The sequence below is a fragment of the Salvia hispanica genome, chromosome 1 (genome assembly GCF_029641045.1).
Source record: "Salvia hispanica isolate PSC_SH4W2 chromosome 1, Shi_PSC_v1, whole genome shotgun sequence".
Lineage (NCBI taxonomy): Eukaryota > Viridiplantae > Streptophyta > Magnoliopsida > Lamiales > Lamiaceae > Salvia > Salvia hispanica.
In genome coordinates, this window is record NC_142692.1 from 3710823 (window position 1) to 3732517 (window position 21695).

Below are 21695 nucleotides of genomic sequence, written 5' to 3' on the forward strand. Positions count from 1 at the left end.
TATAATTGTTAAATGTTGGGATATAATTTTAGAATAACGTAGATAAAATAGTAAATAATCAAGTAAATACACGATCACGTACTAATTTTTCTTAGCTCTATGTCACTCTAAAGTTGAAGATGTTAGGCTAATTATTTGTATCTTTTGAGTTTGGGTACCTCAAATTGTCCCACGGCGCAGTCAAATATTATGATGAGGGTTAGGTCAAAAGAGGGAGATATTAGGCTAATTATTTGAATACACCTAAAAGGCTAAAACTAAATAGTACTACTCCTATAGTAGTATCACTTTCCGTTTCCATATAATATAATGTAGCAATAAATAAATAAATAGGAGACTAAAAATTAAATAATATGAAAAGAAGGCATGCACTGACCAACATCACTGTTAATCTCTACCAAACATGTGCCATTTGATCTATGTCTATGAATAAATTAAAATCTCACATCTTACCTATGCACGAATCTATTATTGATCAACCATTTTCAAAGAATTTACTATTTATTCAAAAGTCACGACAAATTTCACTTACCTGGAAAATCGTAACACCCTTTTTTCTTCCTTTTATTAAAGAAACTTTTGAAAAAACTAGCTTTCCACAGAGAACACTTTACTAAACAATGCACTTTACCATAAACTCAACATTTCCAATTTCGTCATATTTTAGCTCAATAAACCTAAAATAAAATGAAATAAATAATAACATAACAATTGATATATACTATGAAGAATCAAATACAACTTTTATGAGTAAAATTTAGCTAGAGAATATTCATCACCAAAAACAAGCATTTATCATATCATGAACACCACTAAAAAAGCAAAAAAAAATCCACTCCCAAGCCCTTTGATCGGAATCTTGACGGCGGAGGACTCCGGGAGCGAGCCGAACGGGGCGAGGGCGGTGTCGGGGCCGACTGGGTCGAGCATGTCCGGGTTCTGGCTCCGGGTGGAGGGTATGGTCGGCATGGAAGATCCCGGGGTGCCCGAGGAGCCTCCGGGGGACGGGAGGAGGGGCGCGATATCCGGCGACAGCGGCGTGTCGGGAGGGAGCGGCAGGACGGCCGGCGCGGCGGAGATGGTGGGGCTTGTTTGGTGGGAAGGGAATATTGAGAGTGTGAGGGATAGGAAAAGAGTAGTGATGAGGAAGTAGGGAAAAGCCATTGGTGGTAATGATTTAATGGGGGGAGGGGATTAGTTAGTGTTGGGAGTGATTGATGATATAATGAAATGGGAATGATTGAGAGGGATCAATGTGGGGTGAAGTGCCACAAAAGTTTTAGTTTGATAATTGGGTAGTGATGAGTGTGTAAGTGGATTGCATGTGGACATGTGAAGGATGTGAGACAAAGGTTTGTTTGCCAGTCTTATGGGTGGGTTTGTTTATGTATATAGTGCTAGTTTGTGAAATATATGCTTGGATTATTTGATTGTGGGTGGTTTTTTTAATCTAGGTATCAAAAACTTTGCAAGTGGTTCAATTATTGCATGTGTGGTAGCCTTAATACATTAGAATATGTATATAGAAATGTCAAATAGATTGGGCCAGCACAGTCCAAGATCACCAAATGTGTCAATGATAATTTTTAAGGTTTGGAACTGGGCCACTCGCTTAAAACTAGCTACAATTGGGCTTGTTATTAAAACCAATAGCTCGAGTCTAAGAGCATTCACAAGTTTCCATTACCTATTGTGGTCGTGATCTCACTCATATCATAATCAATAGTGTTCATTGTTACCGATAACAAATCGATCGATCCTGTCGCCGAACTATGTGAAATTACATTGGCAGACGCTTGCCAATTTTGCCCTTGTATGGATCGTCGTCGATGAAATTCATTCAAAAGGAATTTATATGGTTTTGGAATTGAAAATAAGATGTGAAAAAGATATGTATTTATAGAGAGTTTTTAAAAATTTGTCTTCTGTCACGGCATTGTGCGCCACAACGAGTGTTGTAAGAGCGTCTGCGCCGCATCGGTGGCACTCGCCCTACCCCTCCCTCGGCCTCCCCTCGTCGCCCTCCCGACCCCTCTCACTCGTGATGCACAACGCCTCACATCGTGACTCTTCAGCGGCGCGACATCACTTCCCCCTTTGTGGTTTGTGGATGCTCTAAGTCCGCTTGAAGCTCGACCTATTGTGTATTTTTATAAAAGTTCTATTTGTATTATATGATTCATACTATGAAAGTATGCGGATACAAGCTTTTGCCTTAGCATTATCATCCTTTGGCAAACTTACTTTAATAAGTATAGAAAATTAAAAATACTACTTGCATTTTCTTCATGACTCATTTTTTTTTTCTATAGTGAAGTGAAATTTTTATGACAATTTGTTTGAATTTTATTTGTTGACAGTTTGTAATCCCGTAATTTTGACTTAATGAGGCCAAATTATCGTTTAATAACTTATCATAACTTTATACTAGTGGTATTATGTAACTTTTGAAATTTTTAAAATTAAGAATTTGTTATAATTAGATGTTTAATTTTCATGGGTTTATTTATTATAAATATAGGATTATTTAAGAATAATAAATATATATGTGAATTTTTAATGTTAAATTTTTGCTCGATTAGCCTATAAAGCTGGGCTGAGATCCAAACATTAAATATTAGTGAGAAAATTTGTACTCCCTCCATCCCAGATTAAGAGTCATATTTTTCCATTTCAGTCCATCCCAATTAAGAGTCACACTTCATTTTTACCATAAATAATAAGTAGGTCTCACATTCCACTAACTCAATTCACTCACATTTTATTATAAAATCAATATAACAAAAACGGGTCTCACATTTCACTGACTTTTTCAACCAACTTTTCATTACATTTCTTAAAACTCGTGTCTGGTCAAAGTGAGAAAATTTGTACTCCCTCCATCCCCGAATAAGAGTCATATTTTTCCATTTCAGTCCATCCCAACTAAGAGTCACACTTCATTTTTATCATAAATAGTAAGTAGGTCTCACATTCCACTAACTCAATTTACTCACATTTTATTATAAAACCAATATAACAAAAATGGGTCTCACATTTCACTAACTTTTTCAACCAACTTTTCATTACATTTCTTAAAACTCGTGTCTGGTCAAAGTGACTCTTAATCGAGGACGGAGGGAATAATTTACTAGTATTAAATTTTCAACTCGACCACTCTATATTCAATTAGGCCTAATGTTGACTCAAAATTCAACTAGACTTATGTATTTGCCGAAAATAATTTATAGCCCGCTACATTAAATTCAGTAACCCACACTTATGTCATTTATTGCCTTCAAATTAGAGTGACGGTATCTTCTCAAATTTATTATGTAGGTGAAATTATTAAGATAAATGGAAATATATGGGCTTCACCTACCCTTCTCTTTTCATATATAGTCTGCATTTTATCTAGAATCTTCCATTTCTCAGTATTTCCCTATCGCTCTCTCTTCCTCAGCTCTGCTGCTTCAATCAGGGGCGTCCTGAGGTAAAATTCATTCCGTACAAAAGCTAGAGAGAAAAAATTGATCGTGTTTGATTACTTTTAATTGTTTATTCATTGTTCGGATTTTTTTGAATTAAAATTTGGATTGTATTTGATTTGTTGATTACTTTCAGCTTATTATTCAAGCTATTTTTGATCTAGTATGAATCTGACTTTGCTATTTCATTGTTTATCGTAGATTGATTTAGTTTCAAGTACGTTCGTCTATTCGTGTGATTCATTCTGTCGTTAATGGAGTTTTGAATAGTGTTTGTGTGGTGGAATTGTTTAGATCTTTCGTGTTATGGTTTGAGTATGGATTATACAGTATCTTGCTTAATCTGGATTGAAGTTGATTACTATTTTGTAAGCAAATTTTGATGCTGTATGGAATGCAAGTTCTTATGAGTATCGAGAAATTTTCTTAGTTTTAATACTTGGAAGATATGCTAAGTGTAGGTAATGGATTTATTGTTATTCATAGCATGAGTTGATCTTTTTTGAGCTTTCTGTATAATTTCGATGTCAGATAAACAATTTGATCTGAAACTTCAATGCTAATTGCAATGTTTTGTGATATGCTCTTTGTTTACCATTTCACTGAATGCTTGGTTTGTGATGTTACTTTATTTTGAAGTGTTTCTTTTTAAACCTTGTAGAACACATAAAAACATAACCATGGTGAAGGCTGTCGTAGTTCTTAGCAGCAGTGAGGGTGTTGATGGCAAGGTCTTCTTCACCCAGGAGGGAGATGGTATTTTATCATTTTCATGAAATCAGTTGAGATGTTGCTACATGGTTGGTTTAAGGATGCTTATTTTTTTTTTTAATCTTTATCTATTGCTATAATCAGGTCCAACAACTGTCACTGGAAGCCTTTCTGGCCTTAAGCCTGGACTCCATGGCTTTCATGTGCATGCCCTTGGTGACACCACCAACGGTTGCATGTCGACTGGTAAACTTTTGCAATATTTGTTATGGCTCTGTTAATGAATTTGGCTGCTTTGATTAATCTTATTATTAGAGTTTTTTTTATTAAAATTGGTCATGGTATCCCAATATTAGGACCTCATTTCAATCCTGCTGGCAAAGAGCATGGTGCCCCCGAAGATGATGTTCGCCATGCTGGTGACCTTGGGAATATAACTGTTGGAGAAGATGGTATCACCCTTTTTTTTGTAAAGTGTTGTGTTCTATCTGGTTTAGGCATCCGTATTACATTTAGTGTTTGTGCACTATAGACCATCTCGCATAATCTTTGAATTAAGTGGCAGTTGTTTATGTGGATTATAGAATTTTCATGATGAAGAAAGCATCAAAGCCTCGTCCTATTTTGCCTTCGCCAGTTTTCTCTTTCTTGATTTGTTTGTGGTATTTTGTGAGCCTGACATTTTGTAATATAGAATCCACTCTGAGCCCAACTATCTTCTGATATCTTGTTTCAGGCACCGCAAGTTTCACCATTGTTGACAAGCAGGTGTTTTTCTTTGCCATGACATCTTGTAAATACCCAACATTATTTTATTGCTCAAGTATATTAAGGCCCTATTGTTTTTCCTTTGTCAGATCCCACTGAGTGGACCACATTCCATCATTGGAAGAGCAGTTGTTGTTCATGGTGATCCTGATGATCTTGGAAAGGGTATACATCTCTGCCCTTTTTTTAATGCTTAGTTATTTGCTCATATGAAGTTGGCATGTCCTTTTTTTTCTAAATAAAGAAAAGAACAACGCATCCATAATGCCAGCCAATCTTCCCATCCTCCCGGAGGGGATATTGACTCGAATACAAAAAACCATTTGTTAAATTAAGTTCCTGTGTGGGACATCATTGTAAGCAATAACTAGTTATTCTTGTATTTTTCTGTGCTTATTCCCACCTCCCCTTTCAGTCCAACTATATTCAATCTCCTTACCTTTTTTCAGTATGTTCACACACTTTCTCCCTGTTATCTCAGGTGGACATGAATTGAGCAAGACCACTGGCAATGCTGGTGGTAGAATTGCTTGTGGTAAGAAATAAATTCTCATCTTCTTACACTACTGAAACATGATGCGACAACAGTCTATTGTGATAGATAGATATCTCATGCTAGCCAAGCTACTCTCTTCAGACAACCAATTGTTACAGAATGAGTAAATCCTTGAACTTGTCACGATTCGAGTAATTATTTTAGTTCGTTCATACCATGACCACAACAAACAGATACAGGCTCAATCTTAAAAAACTAACATTACATTTGCTGCAGTCTGTGTAAAAGCCAATGTTACTAGCAAATCGATGCCGATGAAGCATAAGACATCGACTAACTTTGTCTGTTTTGTTGCAGGTATTATTGGCCTTCAGGGCTGAGCTGAGCAAACTTTTGTTCACTCTACTCCATTCATGGCTTGCCTGCATTGACTTGTGAGAAGTACCCTATATCGTTTCCCAAAACTTGAATAAAAGTTTCTTGTTATGCTGGACTACATTCCTATCTATTACTACATGTTTTGTACAATTGTACTTCAATTTGAGAAAGAAATGATGTGGTGTTGAGTGGCCTATAAAAATGGTATTTGTTGCATTTGATAATAAAATATGATTTTATATTAAAACTAAGGTCTTACTGCCTTTCAATTAGAATGATTAATCTGCTTAAATTACCCCGTATGGTAGATAGTTCAGATTTATTTTAATGAAATAAGAGTAAATTAGAGGTAGTTTTATAAGGTCTTTAATAAAATCTCAACTTTATCTTTTCGCATGACAAAATTTGTATGAAAAAATAATTAAAAACAGAAAAGGGATCACTTTTAAAATTGCATGATTTAAATATACTCATTCTTTTCATTTTTCTAATCTTCAATATTCTATCCGTCTATATATAGCTCATTCACATCATATTCTTTTCACACTAAAAGTCTCTTCCTCTCAATATTCTATAAATATATATTAGTCCCTCCATCCGCGAATAGAAGTATCGTTCTTTCCGTTTCAGTTCGTTCGCGAATAGGAGTTGCGGTTTATTTTTACTATAAATGGTTACATTCCAATAATTCATTCAATTCATATTTCATTTAAAACTAATATATATACAAGTGAGATTAATGTTTCACCAATTTTTTTCTACCTACTTTTCTTAAAACTCGTTCCGCCAAGAAATGAGATTCCTAATGGCAGATGGAGAAAGTACTATTATCTTTGCATTATGTCTGGCAAAGACGAACGGCTTTAGTGGTACATTGCCTCGTTTTTTTGGCGAGAACTCTCAATTTTGTTAGATCTTTGATGCCCTACCAATCGGCATCCCAAGGTGTCACCGTTCCTCACATGCCCGACATCCCCATGCACATGTTAGATAATCTGATTGCCGGAAACAACTAGTCTCGGCCCGATGGGGCTTCTACGCACACTTATAAGAATATTTGAGCTCATTTCGTCCGAGTGAGATTTTAATTCTAGAAATTTTGCATCATCCAAAACAAATGAGCAAAAAGAATAGGTTGGTGGGACAAGCGAGCAAATATTTTGAAAATAGGTTTGGTGTAACAAACCTTTCGAATAGAAATTTGTTTATAATTCACATATTTTAGTTTATTTAAAATAGATACTCTAATAAATAAATAAAATTATAAGACTCAATAGTTAAGAAAATAAACGATAGATTGTGGAGATTGTCTTAAACAAGGAAAAAGGTAAAAAAGTGAAGTGGAACTGTGTTGGCAAGATGTGATTTTATCTCTAAAATAAGGAAACAGTTAAATGTGAGAAAACAGTTTAAATGTGAAGTGGATCTACAGTTAAGATAAAATACGATTAACAGTGTAAACTTGAGATTAGTAGTAATAATTTATCTAATCCACTATCAATACAAACGTACAATTCCCCCAAAGTTAACCACATCAAAAGCAATCTCAGTTAATCTATTCCCACGCCCTCACCGAATTTTTCTCTCTTCTTCCTCTAGCTAGGTGAAATTCCCTCACTGTAGCGACTCAATACACGTGCATATGCAAAATGCTGTGTATTTGATTATATATATGTGTGTATTAATCGCGATTCACGATCCTCCTAAAAACTGAAGTTGAAATTGAGGCGAAATGAAAGGGTTTGATCTGGTGAACGGCGTTCTGCCGGACGAATTGATAGTGGAGATATTCCGGCGCCTGGATGCGAAGCCGAGCCGCGACGCCTGCTCGCTGGTCTGCAAGCGGTGGCTCAGCCTCGAGCGCCTCAGCCGCGACACAATTCACATCGGCGCCTCCGCCTCCCCCGACAAGCTCGTCGAGCTGCTCGGCCGCCTCTTCCCGAATATACAATACGTGTTCGTCGACGAGCGCATCTCCGTCACGCTACCCGTGCAATGCGTGAGTGGATCTCTCAATTTTTGCCTGCAATTCATCTTCCTTATAATTTAATTCGTTTGTGATTGGTGAATTTGGTGGAGGATTTGGTTGGTTTGACTAACTTTTTCGTGAATTTGGCTCTGGATTCGATTTTAATTTCTGTAATTTAGCTTATCATTTCAATGAAAAATTCGAAGTCCGCTTGTTAAGATATCTGATGTGGAAGATGAATACAAAAACTTTGCTTTGGTCTAACAAAGATTCCAAATCGATTCGTTAAGTTTTCTGGTTAAAAGATGAATCAGACGTGTTCAGTGTGTAGCTGAATAGAACTACTTGCATTGGATAAATCGCATGGTAAATGATTTTGGTTTCTTACTGTTATAGTAGTCTTTGTTAGGTTAACTTTCAAATATAAAATTATTGATGCACCGTAGCAGACTAAGCTGATTTAACAGAAGTGTTCAAGCTTTTGGTGAGTGACATATACATACAAGCGATAGGAGTATATTTTTGTTCACATTCCATGAGCTGTCTACTAATCGTCCATGATTTCTTCCTGCGAGCAGGGAAAAAGACGTCGCCGTTCACTTACGAGGGGCAGGTGGGATGAGGGATCTGACCAAAATGCGTTTGGCGATGATAGCATGGGAGCTAGTTGTTTATCAAACTATGGGCTGGAAGCTGTTGGGGGAAGCTTTGTAAAGCTTGAAAAATTGAGCCTTATATGGTGCTCTAGCTTAACAGACGCAGGGTTAAAATCTTTTGCCGAAAAATGTCGATCACTTAAATCTCTCGATTTACAGGTGACTTCCTGAATTTACTTTATCTATCTGTTTTTTCAATTTTCCTTCTGATATTATTCTGTCAGCTGTACCCTGGATTAGATCAGGAATTTAGCACTCTATCCTGGTCGCTATAATAAAAATACGACTGTATCTGCTTCATCCAAAACCACCATGTAGTGAATGTTGAAAGTGAATTATGATAAGGACCTCATTTGGTTAAGGGCAAAACATGAATTTTCAGATACTACTCGAAATTGTATCTGCATTTTCCCAAGAAGCATAAACACTTCTTGCATCTCATTTTCTTCCTTTCAGGTTCAATGAAATGAGGATATGCCCCCCCCCCCCCCCCCCAAAAAAAAAAAGAAAGAAAAAGAAAAGACATCTAAGTCTCAGTTCCTCCTTTCTACAATTCATAATAGCTTGTGGTTGTATGGTTTTAGAAGCTTTTCTAGTTTTTCGTGTGTCCAATATTTGTTATATTTGTTGTTGATTACTCTTTTACCAAGGGCAATCACTCAGTTGTGTTGTGTCTGCTTCTTCAGGGCTGCTACATTGGAGATGAAGGTTTAGCTGCTATAGGAGAATGCTGCAATTCTCTTCAGGATTTGAACTTACGATTTTGTGAAGGATTGACTGATAGAGGACTGGTTCAACTGGCCCTTGGTTGTGGGAAGACCTTGAAATCAATTGGGGTTGCTGCATGTGCTAAGATCACTGATATCTCACTAGAGGCAGTGGGATCTCACTGTAGATGTCTTGAATCTCTATCACTGGACTCAGAGATCATCAATGACAAAGGCTTGCTTGCTGTGGCAAAAAGATGTTCCACACTAAAAGTTCTGAAACTGCAATGTCTGAATATTACTGATGAAGCTCTACAAGCTGTTGGAATATATTGTTCATCGTTGGTGGTATTGGCTCTATACAGCTTCCAGAAATTGACAGACAGGTGACCTTTTCCCCTCTGGGTTATTCCCAGTTCATATGTGGAATTCTCTACTTTAGAAGTTTGAATCCGATGACTAAATACACTCAATTCTTGTGTAATTTGTGTTTTTTTCAACAATATACTTAAGAGCTGGATGCACATCCATCTTGTCATAGTCCAAGAACTTTGAAGTGAATTATTTATAAGTATGGAAAATATGATTGACAGCTTGTACAATCTTAACACTCCTTTACTTTGTTGTGTCTAATGTCTTTTAAAATAATGATGCTATCCAAGATTATGATTGGTGTTATCGTATTTCAAAACCCTTACAATCTTAAGTTTGTTGTGAATACAATTTGCTTTCATATATTATTATTTGGTTCAGGCAGTAGATTGCTCAGTGAACAGCTGGGCCTAGTAAACTAGGTGTAATGATTACTGAATTGTTATTCCTCTTCTGCACATTAAAAGGATTAGTCTTATTTTCCTACTCTTACTCTTATAAGAATGCTATTCATTATAAGCCATGTGTCGGTCTTATTCTACTTGAATTGGTTTTATGTGTTTGATATGTAATCTCGTGTAGTTTTAGCGTCCCGATAGGGTTCTTGGTCTATATTGAATATCTTGTATGTATTCCATTTTTTTGCAGCAGCATTATTCTACTTTCCTATGCTAAAGACTCTGAGTTTCTTCCTTTTTTATGATTTCCTTCCGTTGTGGCTTGAAATAAAACTTAATTGATATGGATCATATCCCAGCCTACTTATAGTCTTTCATATATGCTTCTGCAGGAGCCTGTTTGCCATTGGGAGGGGATGTAAGAAGTTGACAAATCTTACATTGAGTGACTGTTTCCTTCTGAGTAACATTGGTTTAGACTCTATAGCTGTCGGTTGCTCAGAGCTTATGCATATTGAAATTAATGGCTGCCACAATATTGGAACTGATGGATTCAAGTCTGTTGGAAAATTTTGTGCGTAAGTGTCCGGTCCCCTTTTTACAATTGCCTTCTACTTGCATTTGGACTTCTCCTTTTTCACTCTTGACTTTGCTCTGATCTTTTCCTCTTTAGCTATAGGGACTGCACGAGTAAGAAATAACTATTTTTAACCTTGGCCTCTTGTTTGTTTCCTGTTTGGAACTTGCACTAATTTCCTATGTTTGTACCTATTGGTAAACTGATTTAATTTTTGTATGTCGGGTCATGCCTGCAGCCGACTTTCTGAGCTAGCCTTGCTGTACTGTCAGAGGATAGAAAGTGGTGCCCTAAGCGAAATTGGTAAAGGATGCAAATTCTTGCAAGCTCTTCACTTGGTAGATTGCTCAGGGATTGGGGATGATTCCATGTGTAGTATAGCCATGGGCTGTAGTAACTTAAAGAAACTCCATATTCGCCGATGTTATGAGGTAGGTACTCTTCCTTTTGTTGATATCACATAATGAAATTATTATACGTTCGTAATATTTACTCGAAAATGTGTTTCTCTTGTGATCTGACCTGGCAAGATGTTCTTTTAGTATGTAACATTGTGCTTCCGAGATTAAGTTACTGCCCTTCTTGAGGATTTAGTTAGGTCTAAGTCCATGGCACATATCTTCCTATTTGTTTGGCTGGTTTACTTAATTTGGCATCCATAATCTATCTTGGAATTTCCAGGAAAGGTGGCTTAAAGGATTCCAATTGGTATTTCGGAGTTGATCATGCCCTTTAAAACTATGTTGTCTAGTATAATTACAATAGTTGAAATGCTTGCTTAAATTGATTTGGCATAGTACACAGAATGCAAAAAACTTAAGGTATTGCATATGACAGTGATAAGTTCTGTTTTCCAAATGAAACTCCACATCTGTCAACACCCTCAGAATTTCATGGTTATGTTAAATCATATATTTAATCCTTTATTATATTTTTATCCTAATTATATTTTGCGATTGCACCATTGATAGGTGGGAAATAAAGGAATAGTTGCCATTGGAGAAAACTGTAAATCTCTCACTGACCTCACGCTTCGATTCTGTGACAGGTTTGTGATCCCCCCTCTCTCCTTTCTTATATGGGATGATTCAATACTTAGTGCCCTATGTTCTATATAAACATACATTTATAATGCTGCCTTGGATTCCACAAGGAGTTCTAATTGAATAATGTTAGATTAGCTTTCGGATGATAATGTGCTGTATGCCTGTTTACCACATCACTTGTTTATCCCCTTACTCTGGTTTTCTTTTCTTCCCCTTCTATTTTAAATGTTATGTGACAGGCTTGCTTTGATACAGTATGAATACCGTCTACAGCTCTCTTGCTCTTGCGTCTTGGCTCTGTTAATTTGAGCTCTTCTGCTGGAAAACTCCTATTCTGAAAATCATATAACTTTCAAACCTTACAATTTGTTGTCATGTGTCTAAGAGATCAATGTTTTCATGCAACTAAAGCTGCCTATATGATTTGGAATAGTTGCAGCTTTATGATTTCTGATTGAACTCTTACATTCCATCTGGTTTTGCTATGGAACTCTACCCAGAACACCTTTTTTACGGTTGACATGATCTTAGATTTTCTTTGTGGTCACCAGGATTGGGGATGAAGCACTGATTTCAATAGGTCAAGGCTGCTCCTTACATCAATTGAATGTAAGTGGTTGCCACCAAATTGGGGATGCTGGAATAATTGCTATTGCTAGAGGCAGCCCTGAACTCAATTCTCTGGATATAAGCGTTCTTCAGGTTTGGCTTCAAACTCCGACTCAAATTTCCTCACTCCGTTTCAATTTGTAATTAGTAATTTGCATCTCAAGCTTGTAACTTATATTGGATGTTCATGTTACAGCTCCACAGTTCCTAACAATCTGTTTCCCATCTGACAGAATCTTGGGGATAATGCGATGATGGAGTTGAGCGAAGGTTGTCCTTTACTAAAGAACATCGTGATATCACATTGTCGCCAGATAACAGACATGGGGGTTGGCTATCTTTCAAGAAGATGCACGTTACTGGAGTCGTGCCACATGGTGTACTGCCCCAGGGTCACTGAAGCTGGAGTTGCGACCATGGTTGCAATGTGTACGAGAATGAAGAAGATACTGGTCGAGAAGTGGAAGGTTAGTTCTCGGACCAAAAGACGAGCTGGATCCATCATCAGTTACCTGTGTGTCGACCTTTAAATCCTCAGGTTCGAGTTTGAGAGTGAACTACGTTCGTGCTGCTTCTCTGCCGGTGGCAAAAAACAACTCTGTAAAATTCCTCTATTAGTGAATAAAGTCATAGCTTAACCCAACTATGACTAATTCCTACATCTGCAGTAAGTAAATTCTGTTTGTGTAATAGTATGTGAAATGATACATAATTGTAAAGGACTTATTTTTTATAAATAATTTGTCATCAACTCATACTCCGTATTCAGAAAGAAAGTCAACATTCTTTATGTATTTCTAGTTGAGATAGCCAAAATTGTCTTCTTCCTTTTTGCATGCTCCCTTTTAGATATTTGCAATTACATCTCAATTGCATGATTATATATACTACATAAATAATAGTATGAGGCTGCGTTAATGCATTCCATCCAACCTCTATACATATACACTAACACTTGCTTTGAAACAGAGATGCGTGCATATAGGTTTCACATGATCACATCATTCCTCCAAGGCAACCCGAGACGACCTGTAGAGGTCGTATGGGGCCCACAAGTAGTCGACCGAGCAGGGTCTCTGCGAGTCCAACCTCAGCCACGGCTTCCCCTTGCCGCTCCAATGCAGCAAGCTGATTGGGCCAGGGTGAAGCCGCCTGCACCTGCCTTCCAAGTTGTCACCCCCTAACCCATGTTGGTTCCACCTATGCTCCACTCCCTTTATATTCCCCGCAAACACGAGCAGGATCGGTGGCAGAGAGCCCAAGTGGTATATCCTCTTGTGCTTCTGCACCTCCATCCATTCCTCCACCTTCCTCCTGTACCCTCCCCTCCGCCACTGCTCCACGTCCACCACCATCACCCCCGTGTTGAAGTAACACGCCCTCCTCCCTTCGAACACCCCAGCCAGCGTCCCATCCGACCAGAACGCCTCCGTGAAGTAGCTCGTGAAGTTGGCGTGGCAGTACTCCGGCGCCGCCAGCACCTTCCCCTCCAAATCCACCCCCCACAGCTTCGAGATGTCGTCCACGACGATGATGTCAGAGTCCAGGTATATCACTTGCTTGACGCTAGCAGGCAGGATGTCTGCCATGTAGATCCTGGCGTAGTTCAGGGGCTGGTCGAGCGCGTGGCGAACGGATTTCGATATCTTTCCACTCACCTTACCGGGGTCGAAGCGGTACATCTCGAATGTAAGGAAAGGGAAGGTGGAGTTGATGAGGGAGGAGATTTCGACGTCGAGGTGGACGGAGAGGAAGTGGAATGACACGTTCTCCGGGCACGTCGAGTGCTGGAGGACCGACAGCACCGCGGCCATGGTGCCGCGAATGTAGTTCGTGTCGAGGGGCATCACGACGTGCACGACGTGGGAGCTGCATGCGGCGCCGTTGCGGAAGGCGGGGGCCTCCCGGAACGAAGGGACGGCGGCTACGGTGGCGGCGGAGCGGAGGAGGATGGTGGACAGGAGGCCGAGGAGGGGGAGAAGAGACAGGGCCATCCTGTCTCTGATTTAGTTAGTTACAAGTTGCAACTGTTTCTTTTAACTCTTTTCTATTTTTAGTTTATTTTTTTATTTGGGAGGAAAGAGTTTCATGAAACCATTGGAGGATGGAAAAAAATGGAGGTTTGGAGAGAAATATTTTGTGGTATCAAGACAGGGAGGAGAGAGAAAGTGATGTGAGGATCTGTGGCAGAGGAAGAAAATTCGGACATTAGGTTTGATTTATCAAGACTGGTTGAAATTGAGTTGAAAGATTTACCATATGTTACTATCAAAGTAGAAAGAACTTGTTTGGAAGAATCATCCTTTGCCTAACTAAAAAGTATTCTATTTTGATGACGGTCTATTGTCATGACTCATTGCATATGATGATCTATTTAGGATTAATTTGTGAGATTATTTTATTTGAAGGAGGTGACTATAACTAATTATCATATGATTACCCAAATAGGATTAAATTGTAAGATTTAACCGTATAAACCAAATATTACATATTTAATTAAAAGATATAATCTTTCACACCGAACATGCCTTTATGTTTTCGTTTTTGTGTTTTCGGTTTGCTAGTGTAGCTTGTTTGCTTATGACTTGACAATTAGAATTTTTGGGTATGGTGTAGCTTGTTTGCTTTAGAACATGGTAGTATTAGACCCAAGAATCTAGTTGTGACAACTGACCATCATCAGTGATTCCTCTTTAATAGAAGGGTTGATTGCAAATTAAATCTTAATATTTAGACGTTTAAAAAGTAAACCAAAAAAATCAAGCGCTCCAATAACTTACGACTCATAATTTTATTAAATAAAAAATTGTTGTGTGTATATTTGTTCTTCAATTTATAACTAACCTAATACAAATATCTTATTATAGATTATCATTGATGATACTGTATATGCTTACTAAGTTTATACTTTTCAAATATATACCCAACTTAAATTTTGTAGGATATCTTTTTCAATTCTGACAAAGCAAAGTGTAGATTAAAATCTACTCATGTAAACAATGTCCTAAAAAGGAACTAATGGGCTTAGCTGTGGTTGGGCTTTCACCAAATGGGCTTAGCTAAGATTGGGCTTTCACCAAAGCGTAAGAAGATTTACAAGCCCATGAAAGGGATAATGGGCTTGTAATACCTCAACTTCATATATACAATTTGTTTTTACTTTAAGGTTTTTTTTAATTTTTTTTTTTTATTACATAAGGTTAAGATACTGAGGTTTTTGCGTAGAAGATTGGAAGACTTGTACCAGTTAATGTACATATATGTGCATCATCCAACATATAATTTAAAGCACATTAGTACAATTTAATGATTGATCCCATTTTGTGATACATGCATGCAAAATTTTTTGTTTAAACCTCTAAAAACTATGATCATAATTTTGTCCCATAGATAAGCTTATTGAATCATATTCTATTTTACACAAATATCTTCACGCATGTCTGGTTAACCTTTTCGGACTATATAGGATAGCATTTTTCTAATCAATTTATACATAAATGTTACTCCATATAGTATTTTGACAAAATTATTTTTGGAAATGTGATTGTGATTTATGTATTTATATTTCATCTATTTTCATATTTCATTTAATTTACAACTACAATGACGTGTCTAGACAGGTAGTGATGCATTTGATTTGAGTGCAGAGTGCAGACCATATACAGTTACATAAAAGAGCCTATAGATGAAAACTTGTGTGACAAATTTAAACTAGAAAATATTAAATAATTCAAATTGGTAACCTTGGACCATCTCATATGAGGCCACCATCAAATAACTCTTGAACATATGCCACATTGCTATGCTAAAGAAGAGGTGTAATTAAGCCCCACATAATACATTATAAAATATGATAGTATAGTAGAAAAAATGATGTGGTTGGGGTGAATAGATAAAGAAAGAGGAGTTGAAAAGGTTAAGGCAATAAAAAGAGGGAACATGATGATCTCCATGCTTACATATCTCTCCTCTCTCTCTACTCAAATGTGCTATTAGCCAATGCCATTTATGTATCTCTTGGAACTTGGGATTCTTCATCTTACAAATTCATGAGTATTCCATACATTTATAATTTCTAGCTCTCATATTTGGGAAGTGATGATTTTAATTATGAGGTCAATGTTTTTTTTTGTTTTGCACCCCAAAGATTACCAGGAATAATGACAGCATGTTTATGTCAGCTATGATTTGGGGACTTCAATAACATTTTGCCATTTCTCCTATCATACTAAAAGGAAATCGATTTTTTTAGGTTTGAGCGAAAGTTTATCAGTGGAAAGGTTTGAACCTATGACCTTAAAGTCATCATAGCTCCGCACTGACAACTGTATTACAAACTGTATTACAATATGTTGATAAAGGAAATCGATTTTTGTTCCATACATACTACTAAAATCAATTAATTTTTTGCTGCCGAAATTACATGTGAGTTTTTACTTGATGGCATCAAAAAGCACTACTTTAGAGACCAATAGCAATATTCCTAGTGCTAAATTGATTATAAAAAAAAACTCAAAGAGTATTGAAGCATTGGCTTTATAATTGAGATTAATGTTGACATCCAACAAAGCCAAGTTGGGAAAGAAATGATGGTTTGCGTGGAGCAATCAACATAGATTCTTGCTCAAAATCACTTCTAATTCTATCAAATACTAATAAAATAAAATTAAAGAAAGTGAAAAAAAAGGCACGAGAGAATGATGGGGCGTGTAAGGATTTTTCGTTCGCGTAGTATTTTTGAAGGGCTCGAGGAATAGTGATGAGCACTGCAATCTCTAATAATAATACGAGTATATTGGTTGTCAAATTTTGTAGCAATTTAAATAGTTCTAAGTAATTATTTTGGTACCACTGAATTATTAATAGTACCCAAAGATTTAATTAAATATGTGTAATTCACTAATGATTTGTGGTCACATGTTCTACAAATTCAAAGGTATGCTTAAGATCTCTTCGATATTTATTGATTTGCATGTCATTAACAAACAATATTTATGCAATGAATTTAAGTGTAAGTTAAGATCTGTCATTATAAGCAAAATTAGCCTTTTTAAATATATATTATTCTACCTCATCCATCCGTCCTATACAAATAGTATAATAAGCAAAATTATCCAGTAGAGGGAAAAATTGTTGAAGATATATACTCCCCTATTCCGTTTTAATAGAAACATTTCATTTTTTATATTGATTTTATAAAATTAATAAATAATTAAAATAAAAGAAAAAATAATACAAAGAATAGTCTTAAAAATGTGTGGTTGATGAATTAGTCTAGTGTATACAAAGCTTAATGTACATTTATTTCGATAGTACATATCTGTGCCCACATCACAATGAAAATTCCCCAAAACTCACAAGTATATGCAATGATTGGGTGGATAAGAATCACCAACAATTAATTGACTGCCGCCTAAGTAATGGGACAAGTTATCTCTATATCAATATATATGGTGGTGGAAACGTATCAATTCAAGTTGAATAGTACTTTAATTATTTATAATATATCTTTAATATTCAAAATATTAAAAGAATTCTTTTATAATTTGTTTACAACAATGACTTTAAGCTTAAGCTTGTGTCGCTCCATCACTTAATATGACATATTGCACACGTCAAAATTGGTTCGATATATAAAGGCCAAAATAAATTAATCCTAATTTAATATGCTTATATATTAGTACTACTCCTATTTATTTAATTTGCATTATCATTAGCATCGCAAGCATGTGCATGGTGATTAAAGTGGTAAATTAGTGGCTCGGAGATTAGAGATTGATTATTGATCTACTTAGTCATTTCTAGTAATAATTTTTAGATTAATGATAGTAAATATTGACTTACTTAGTAATTAGTGGCCAAACAATTAAACTCAAAAGAAAATTAATAAAGTTGTGGGCACCTCTATTGCAATATTTTTGTGCGCATGATACAGTAGCACTCACACTCTCGTAGTGCTCAAAACTCCACACAAAATTATCTTTATAGCTAATTTCTTAGTACTTTGTACCAAATATAATCCTTTTCCACATATGTGTGTATATATATTCACATATAAAAACACATGAGTAGCACTATTAATTAGTCATATAATGGCCAACAATAAAACATTAATTTGTCTAGTATTCAAAGATAATTTTCTCTATGGTATTTAACACGACTTTATAATTTTATTGATCAATAATTAAAAATATATTTTGATTCATGTTATGACCAAATAGGTGTTTCTTTCTTATATATGTGCGCATGCAAGCATGTATGGCGGCTAAAGTGAATTGTATCTTGTAAGTTGTAACCTTTTGAAATTATGGATTAATTAATAATGTGTTTTTGGGTGGGGACTTTATGTTTGTAAAATTAGTGGTATATGTAGATTTATGTCATTGTGTGGTAGGACACATATACTAGATTGTGTCTAGTTACATGGGACTTTGTCGGGGGCACAAAGCCTAGCTAGGCTTATAAATTGTAATAGTATAATTGGAATTCTTTTTATGTCCCAATAATTTTTATATTTTTAATATAATATAGATCATCAAACGAAAACTTTGTTTTGTGTAGTATGTACGATATTTAGCGTATTTGAATTTATATATATACACAGTGGGATGTATTAAGATGACAATCCTCTTTATTGTAACACCATACCACCATTTTAATTTTAGGTCATTGGATCCGAAAATCGTGTGCTCGTCATGATGCCACGTGTAAAAACACGGAGAGGTAAAATAGGAAATTTCTAATTTTACGTTGTCAGATTGCAGTGTTGTTCATAGAATATTGAAGTCTTACCACAACAATATTGCAGTTTACCACGACTGCAATATCTAATACAGTAGACTGCAATATCTAATACAGTAGACTGCAAACCCATGTTTTTTCACGAAACTTAATCCTAGGCGTCCATAAATGAGATCTAACGGACTATATTAATGGTACGGTGTTATCCTATCTATGGTGGCACCATAGTGCACCCTTATACACAATAATACAAAATTAGTTTAATAATAGTAGATCATATCATGCTCAATAGAGTGTGATGGATAATAAGAAAGTAATCAATATTTACGAACTATATGCATATGGACAAGTTCCTAATAGTTATTGATTAAAAATTAATTTGGACAATTGAGTTTTATATGAATAATAATTCATTGTCATAAAAAGAAACATTAAATTGCATATGTATAATAAACAACCAAATTAATAATAAATGTTATTTTACACATAAGCCTATGATAAATTATTGATCAATGACAACAATTCTAGTTCTAACCACATCCCATTGGATCTAGATATATGCATGTAGAGGTTCAAATATACACGAGATGAGTAAGATTTAGAACCAAACCTGAATATTAAACCATTATTTTGTGAAATTAAAGTTAAACAATATATTTTAAATATAAACTAAAACCATAATTTAATTTACAATTTAAACCAAATCGTTCCCACTACAATATACTATATTATATCAGGATATATCATCCAACATATTGTTACACATACAAATGTGAAATCAGATGAACTTTTATGCATGCTTTGAGGAGTACTACTATTATAGTACATTATTTATAATTTTATATATATGTGGTGGTGTAAGATTTGAATTTGACCTTTTGATGTAAAAAGTTTAGATTTTGTTTTACTTTTGAAGTAAGATTTGGCTCAAAAACTGTAGCCTTTTAATTTCTAAAGCTCAAAAAGTAGTTGACCAATTACCTAAAAAAGGCACACACACATACGGATCCGTGCGGGTGTGTGTAGGTATGTGGAGTTTGGTGGATCGCGTGGTTTCAATGGTTACCCACCATAAGATTGTGCATGACGCATACATAATGAATATCATTTCTCTTCTTCCCCAAAACTCACAAATTTATTCATTGAACATTTTGAAGATGTCATATTACATATTTTTCCAAGTAATATAGTTCTTCTTAATTCAAGTGTTGGGGCTTCTTGCATCTCCATCCTTCACATTTAATCTCCCTCATGGTAGGATATACTATCATCTATATTTGAGAACCGATGGACTAGTTTTTTTCCTATCAAATGCAAAAAATAGTGATTTTGTAAAAAAAAAATACTATACTTCTCTTACTATTGCACAATGATTTTAAAAAATTCCTCGAATTTGGCAATAATATAACCTCTTTGTATAGTCTCGAATAAGTATTTTATTTGGAGAGGATACGACTTACCAGTGTCCTAATAGTTATTTGGAAATGATACGACTTACATGTTTATCCATATAAAATGGATAAATGATAATATATGTATGTAAAAATTCCATCAAGAGATGCATCAAATGTTATATACTTATATGATTAAGGTAAGTCTTTAATTGTTAGGACCACACTTAGAACTAATAGTAACTTAAAAGCTAAGGGGTAAGTAAACCTTTTGGTGGATACATACACACTCTAGCTTATTGGTCTTCAATTCATTATCTTTCTTGAATATGAAAAAAGGCTTAAATACTCAACACTTTAATTGTATGCTATCAACGTTCAAGTATATACATTATTCAAGTTGTTGGGTAGACAAACACTTACTATTCACAAGTCGACAGTTCATTTATTTAATCATAATAATTACTTATAAAAGTTTAAAATTTTGGAGAATTGAGTTCAAATCATCACTGTCAACATGTACTAATCATACTAAATATATGCCATGTTAACTAAGTAGTAATTACCAATAAATATTTCTTAATTTGCAGTGATCTAATACATATACTATATTAATCAAGCCAGCTTATATACTGTGCCAATACCCAGCCATGGAGCAATCACGGCCCAAATTAAATATCCAAACGTCACTATTGAAGTCCAAGTGGAAATATTGTGAAATTATAGTGCCTGTATATATTTAGCTATATAGTATAATAGAAAAATAATTTTTTTTTGAATGTTCTGTGTCGGAAAACTAAAGCAAGATATTAGACTATTAGTAGTACTTCTTATCTTGTTGAGTATTGAAAGGAATTTAATATCTTTTCAAATGATTCACTTACATACAAAAGAAAAAAAAAATCATCGGTTGTTTCTTTGCAATCCGTCGACATACACACATACACAATGTACATTAATATTTGTCTAACCATTTAAATTGCCCAATAAGTGATGGCAACTGATGCTATATATAAATACTAAAAAAAGTTCAGTATTCCCAATTTTGAGAAATCTTTAAGCAAGATCTAAATATTGTGTGTGTGTGTGTTTATAGTGATGGAGGGAAGTGGGCACTTGAGAGCATCCCATACAAGGAAATAGGCCTGCCTCCGCTTAGGAACTCTCATAATTATTATCATGCATTTGAACCATCTATCTTTATTATTATGTCCCTTTTTCTCTCTAACCTCTAAATATCACTACTATATCATTTTGCCCCTATTTTATCATCTACATTCCTTCACTAGTTCACTTACCACTATATTATTACAATTCAAACAGGCTAGAATATTTAGAAATAAAATGAATATAGTATTTATTAAAATAAATAAAAAGTACTCCCTCTGTCCGCGAATAGGAGTCCCGTT

General features: G+C 35.4%; 3 protein-coding genes across 3 annotated transcripts; 2 read left to right on the top strand and 1 right to left on the bottom strand.

The window, feature by feature from the left end:
- Positions 1 to 3322: 3322 nt before the first annotated feature.
- On the top strand, positions 3323 to 6067 carry LOC125185472 (superoxide dismutase [Cu-Zn]). The gene is made up of 8 exons (XM_048082002.2): positions 3323 to 3472; positions 4129 to 4223; positions 4323 to 4424; positions 4535 to 4630; positions 4915 to 4946; positions 5036 to 5111; positions 5428 to 5481; positions 5800 to 6067. Exons 2-8 carry the CDS (start codon positions 4148 to 4150, stop codon positions 5820 to 5822), a joined length of 459 nt encoding a protein of 152 aa, XP_047937959.1. The 5' UTR covers positions 3323 to 3472; positions 4129 to 4147; the 3' UTR covers positions 5823 to 6067.
- Positions 6068 to 7350: 1283 nt separating this feature from the next.
- On the top strand, positions 7351 to 12944 carry LOC125222738 (F-box/RNI-like superfamily protein). The gene is made up of 8 exons (XM_048125514.2): positions 7351 to 7819; positions 8368 to 8604; positions 9132 to 9538; positions 10315 to 10500; positions 10738 to 10930; positions 11471 to 11547; positions 12097 to 12247; positions 12388 to 12944. The coding sequence occupies exons 1-8, from the start codon at positions 7553 to 7555 to the stop codon at positions 12682 to 12684; spliced, it is 1815 nt and encodes a 604-aa protein (XP_047981471.1). The 5' UTR covers positions 7351 to 7552; the 3' UTR covers positions 12685 to 12944.
- Positions 12945 to 13018: 74 nt separating this feature from the next.
- On the bottom strand, positions 13019 to 14328 carry GATL4 (galacturonosyltransferase-like 4). Its single transcript, XM_048125515.2, has one exon. It carries the CDS (start codon positions 14146 to 14148, stop codon positions 13156 to 13158), a length of 993 nt encoding a protein of 330 aa, XP_047981472.1. The 5' UTR covers positions 14149 to 14328; the 3' UTR covers positions 13019 to 13155.
- Between the last annotated feature and the right edge of the window lie 7367 nt (positions 14329 to 21695).

Coding starts and splice junctions, on each gene's coding strand:
- LOC125185472 (XM_048082002.2), top strand. CDS start 4,148: ATGGTGAAGGCTGTCGTAGTTCTTAGCAGCAGTGAGGGTGTTGATGGC. Junction 4,224..4,322: donor CTTCACCCAGGAGGGAGATG/GTATTTTATCAT, acceptor TGCTATAATCAG/GTCCAACAACTGTCACTGGA. Junction 4,631..4,914: donor TATAACTGTTGGAGAAGATG/GTATCACCCTTT, acceptor ATCTTGTTTCAG/GCACCGCAAGTTTCACCATT.
- LOC125222738 (XM_048125514.2), top strand. CDS start 7,553: ATGAAAGGGTTTGATCTGGTGAACGGCGTTCTGCCGGACGAATTGATA. Junction 10,931..11,470: donor ATATTCGCCGATGTTATGAG/GTAGGTACTCTT, acceptor CACCATTGATAG/GTGGGAAATAAAGGAATAGT. Junction 12,248..12,387: donor TGGATATAAGCGTTCTTCAG/GTTTGGCTTCAA, acceptor CCCATCTGACAG/AATCTTGGGGATAATGCGAT.
- GATL4 (XM_048125515.2), bottom strand. CDS start 14,148: ATGGCCCTGTCTCTTCTCCCCCTCCTCGGCCTCCTGTCCACCATCCTC.